The sequence below is a fragment of the Letharia columbiana genome, assembly GCF_014066305.1.
Source record: "Letharia columbiana isolate WasteWater2 chromosome Unknown Sc0000045_s0, whole genome shotgun sequence".
Lineage (NCBI taxonomy): Eukaryota > Fungi > Ascomycota > Lecanoromycetes > Lecanorales > Parmeliaceae > Letharia > Letharia columbiana.
Window position 1 is genome coordinate 1 of NW_023501089.1, and position 4,792 is coordinate 4,792.

General features: G+C 53.3%; 2 protein-coding genes across 2 annotated transcripts; one reads left to right on the top strand and one right to left on the bottom strand.

The window, feature by feature from the left end:
- Positions 1-44: 44 nt before the first annotated feature.
- HO173_009981 (uncharacterized protein) lies at positions 45-1,166 on the top strand (the record flags this gene model as incomplete). The annotated part of the gene is made up of 1 exon (XM_037311867.1): positions 45-1,166. The coding sequence occupies one exon, from the start codon at positions 45-47 to the stop codon at positions 1,164-1,166; it is 1,122 nt and encodes a 373-aa protein (XP_037161111.1).
- A 1,193-nt stretch (positions 1,167-2,359) lies between these two features.
- Positions 2,360-3,080, bottom strand: HO173_009982 (uncharacterized protein; the record flags this gene model as incomplete). Its single annotated transcript, XM_037311868.1, has 2 exons — positions 2,360-2,862; positions 2,930-3,080. The coding sequence occupies 2 exons, from the start codon at positions 3,078-3,080 to the stop codon at positions 2,360-2,362; spliced, it is 654 nt and encodes a 217-aa protein (XP_037161112.1).
- Between the last annotated feature and the right edge of the window lie 1,712 nt (positions 3,081-4,792).

The window sequence follows — 4,792 nt, forward strand, 5'->3', positions numbered from 1 at the left end:
ATCCCAACTTCACCCACTTGACAAGTACTCTGAACGACGTCAAAATGCATACCTCAGTCCTCATTTCAGCCCTCCTCGGCGCTGGCGCCCTTGCTTTCCCTCAACACAAGCATGCACACCCCCCACGAGAAGAAAGACGTCGTCTTCTACTCCCAGTGGCAGGAAGGTCCTCACACTCTTGTCCAAGAGTTCATCAACGAGAACAAGGTGGTTGCGACCGCACCTCCTCTTGCTCCAACCTCCGCCGCCGCCGTTCAGGTCAAGGCAGATTACGCCTTTCCTCAGGGGGTCATTACTCTTGGGCAGGCGAGGCAGGACAGCTGCATGAGCGCCCTTCATTCTCTATGACAAGTGCGGCCGCTGCTCCCGAAGCTCCTTCCCCAGTCATCACATCGCCCGTCATCTCCTCCACTCCACCCGCCCCCATACAGGCCAGCCCAGTCGACTCACCCCCCGCCTCCTCTTCCTCCTCCGCCCCCAAATCCTCAGGCAGCGATACCACCACCGGCACCACCAGCGGCGCCTGCAACCCCACCGACGGGGACGCATGGTACTCACCTCCCTGCACTGGATCCTCCGGCGCCTCAGCCCTCGACAAAATGAGCAATTTGCGTAAGACATGGAACGACACCCTCACTGACTACGCATGGAGTCCCGGCCTCGCCCAAAACGCCCACGACACGGCCTGGCTCAGCACCACCTGGACCTCGGGCGTTGACTCGAACGGCAACCCCACCGAGACCCCCAACGGCGAAGGCCGAGGCTGGGTCATGGGCCATCACTTGTTCAACGGCAGCGACGGACAGTGTATCGCCGAAGGCGACAACACGGAATCGGTCGGGGACCTCACGCCCATCGAAGCCATGTTTTTGATGTGGATCTGTGAAAGGCCGAACGCAGCCATCCAGGACATGTGCACTGCGATCAACAGCACCGGCGGTGACGCTGACTGCTGGTGTGATTTGTTAACCGATCCGAGTTGTCCCTGTGGCCATGCGATGATCATCATAGACCCGGGTACGAATAGCCTCGGGTGCTACTTCATGGATGCGGTGGCGGCGGCGGACAAGGCGGATAACGCAGTGAATGACATTGAAAAGGCGAAGGAGTTGGGCTCGCCGGGGAATGGCGCCCCGGGGATGTTGACTTGTGATTTCTCTACGTGAGACGATGGTTCCGTCGTCTGGCCTCTCTGCCTGTGCCTATTTACATGCTCCAACTCTTAACCAGAACATTTCTAACGTTGCATGTGGGAACCGAGCACGAGGTCTACCCAGCCGAGAGAAGCAGCTTGGTGTGCATGCATGGTGGTTCCCGTACTCTCTTCACACTTTCGCTTCTTCCTTTCACATAGCTCGCCGTCAAGCCGTTGTTCTCGAGTACATCATTCGGGTGCGCCGATAGATAGATGTATGTATGGATGGACGTATGTCCATTTACGATTCACCCCCTCTTACGCGGTTGAAAACAAGATATGCTCCGCTCTACCCCCTCCCTACCCACCTCAACCAACGAGATAACCGCGACACGAGGCTGCTGTGCCGCCTCCTTCTCCATCACCTACCCCGAACGCGAACACAAATCTCATATACCGAAGCCTTCTCCTTTCCTTTCCCGGATAAGAGTGAACCTGTAGGCCTTCTGTGCAACCCGTAGACGGGCTCCGCAACGCATACGATACGTGTTATGTAAGGTAGTCAGTCACTCAGACCTCCGTGTCGGAAAACATGTCACTCTTGACGATTCGACATGACCGGGTAATCCTGCCTCCAGCACCACCACCACTGTATCGGATGTTGGTATTTCTGGAGTTGTAAGGACGAGATGTTCCGTTCGGCTTGTAACTCGTTGTTGGATATGCCGTTGACGACTGCAGTGAAGTGAATACTTCGATGGCGTGACTGTTATCGGTCCAGTGGCCCGTGTCGAATCTTACGTACGGTCGGGAGTTTTTGTGATCAGTTTCGTTGGTCGGGACTGAGCGGTGAGCTTGTTTGAGAAAGGGGTTTGAGTGCTGTCGGTGTTGGGATTTTGGAGGAAGGTTGTGGAGCGCAGATGAGGTGGGAAGATGTTCGGCTGGGATGAGGATGTGCAGGGTCGACTGGCGGAGGTGTTGGGGTTCAGGATTTGATTTGAGATATGCGGAGCGCGTCTCGTAGTCACCAGGGTATTCCGGATCAGAGCAGATGGGTTAGGTAGTATTGCAAAAGCTCAGGTCTATTGATTTCCTGTGCCAAGACTGGGACATGGTGTATGTCCTTTGCTCTATTTCCTTCAGGCACACCAACGCCTTTTTGCACACTCTACTGTTTCCATTCATTACCCCCATCCTCAGACCTCTCCTCCCGCAATCTCACCTTCAATACCTCCCCGCAGCCCCATTGGCATACACCGCGCCCGTCTTCTTTGCCCACGGCCCGTGCGTCCCCGACGCGAACCCCGTGCTCGCCCCATACCCATACCCGGAGGACGCCGTGTGACTCGGCGCCGAACAATTGCTCCCGAGGACGAACCAGTTGGCCGCGAGCAGCGGGGAGTGGAAATCCACCGCCACCCTGCTCACGTTGAACGCGACGCGGAAGGTGTCGTTGTAGGGGAAATTGGACGGGATGATGAAGCCGGGCGGTTGCGTGTAGAGGAGGGCGAGGTAGGCGTGGCCGACGGACGAAGGGGCGACGTAGGGGACTTGGGCGCTGGTGTTTGCGCTGCCGATGCCGGCGGAGGAGAAGGTGACGTCTTGTTGGAACCAGACCAGGTCGGCGGGGATTGGGGAGCTCAGGTTCGCGGTCGTATCGACTATGATCGCGATGTAGGTTTCGTTGAGGCCGAGGGTGCTGCTGAGGGTGGGGGTGGTTGAGGGGACTGGGTTTGAGGGTTAGTAGGGAAGTGGAAGTGGACACGGGAATGGGAATGGGAGGGGGGTACTGACCTTTGTAGGGGAGAGTCTCGCCGGCTTCTACGGAGACGCTGCCGTATGATAGGCCTAATGTCTGGTTGGTGACGGCTAAAGTATAGCTGGGGGGTGTTTGGGTCAGGACGCTGCCGATGAGACACACCGCTGCGGCGATTAAGGAAAGCATTGTAGTTGCGGTTTTGAATTAAAGTGAGTGGGTTTTCGAAGGTAGGCAAGGAAACGGCGTGCACCCAAAGTGCAGCAATGTGTGTCAAAGTGTTAAGAACACAGGAACGCGAAGATGCGCATTGCTATTTAATGCTGGTGTTATACGTGCAGCAACGCTCACCGAAGGACGGTTTGATTTCATGTCTAATGATGATTACGCAGGTACGAACTGCAACGTGAATTTCGTGCTCCCTAAAAGGGAATATCGCGTTAGACCCGTGGGATAATTCTCGATGACCGAATTCCTCGTTGCGCGGATTTTGAAGCTATCCGCATTCGGTCATGCAGGTTTCGGTGATCTCGTCGATCCCTAAAATAGGCCAAGGATCAAGGGATATTGGCACTACCACATCGTAATGACTGAAGCAAGTCCGCTTGCTCATGTAGATAGTATAAAGGCTTTCCTTTGGCATGGTCATTGAACGAACAGACAATGCGGTCAATCGGTTCAAGCAAATTGGTTCCATCCGCCGCGGCGCGAGGAATAGTCAAGAAGCAATCTCCCTACCTTCCGCAGCCACAGCAGAAGTCTCAGACGTATGCGTTGTATCCAGACATTCGACGGGTTCTATCGGTGGCAGAATCGCGGAGCCACTTTGAGCCTACCGAGATAGATGTTCGTGATAATCATCATCGATTTATGGTTACCGATTCGACGTGAGATTAGCGAGACCGCATGTCAGCGCTTAAATGCGCCGCTAGATTGGTGTGAGCGCGCTGCAATGGAACTCAATCAATCTGGCGTAAGAATCATGGAGTGACCGAAACATGCATTGGTCAACGCTCGCGGCCACATCTGGCCTCGCGTTTTCAACTTGAGATTCTAATTCCCTATTCGATCTTAAGTGCTAGTCAATTAGTAGGTATGAAAATCTCATAGATATAGTTTATCTAGATATGACAGGTCCTTCGTTGCTGTTGCTGGGATGACTGGAGATGATAAAGAGAAAGAGATGCTGGCAGAGCACCAGAGGGCCACGAAGATAATTTTCCGGGCAATCCTCGGTTAATCTGTTCTGGGGAACGAGCTAACTCAATTTCCATTCACGTCAGGTCAATTCTACAGCATAACCTGTAGCAAGCACAACCCTGTATGCTACCACTGGGAAGTATTGTTGCCTAGATGAGATACGAGGTATGCAGGCCTTGCCCAAGATTGGATTGCGGGGTATCCTCGTAGATCGGGTAATAATGATGATGGAAATCCGGAACCGCCAGAGCCGAACGCGACGACGGAGGATTTCACGAGCTGCAGGCGATTGTACATGCGAGCAAATTTTCACATTTTGGAGGTTAGAAGTCTTTTGTCTTTACAAAAGCGGACTCTTGTCGCCCTCTCTACTAGATACCTAAAAAATGACCCTACCGAACAGGTCAAAGAAACAAAGGAGCAGAGATTCTGACCTACAGCGAAGAATTTCTTAACACTTTTCAATTCTCGAAAGCAGCAGTTGGGCCCGTTAACTGCCTAATTACATTAACACGTAGCAACTCTAGCATGTATATCTTCAACCTTTTTCAACTCTCAAAGCAGCGTTCGAGTCGGTTATTCTGCGAAAGTGCTTTGATACATAGCAAAAAATAAAAAGCACCGCAACACCATTGTACCAGCGCCATTAGGAATCGAACCTAATACGAACTAAATACCCCCAACAACACATAGCAACTTTA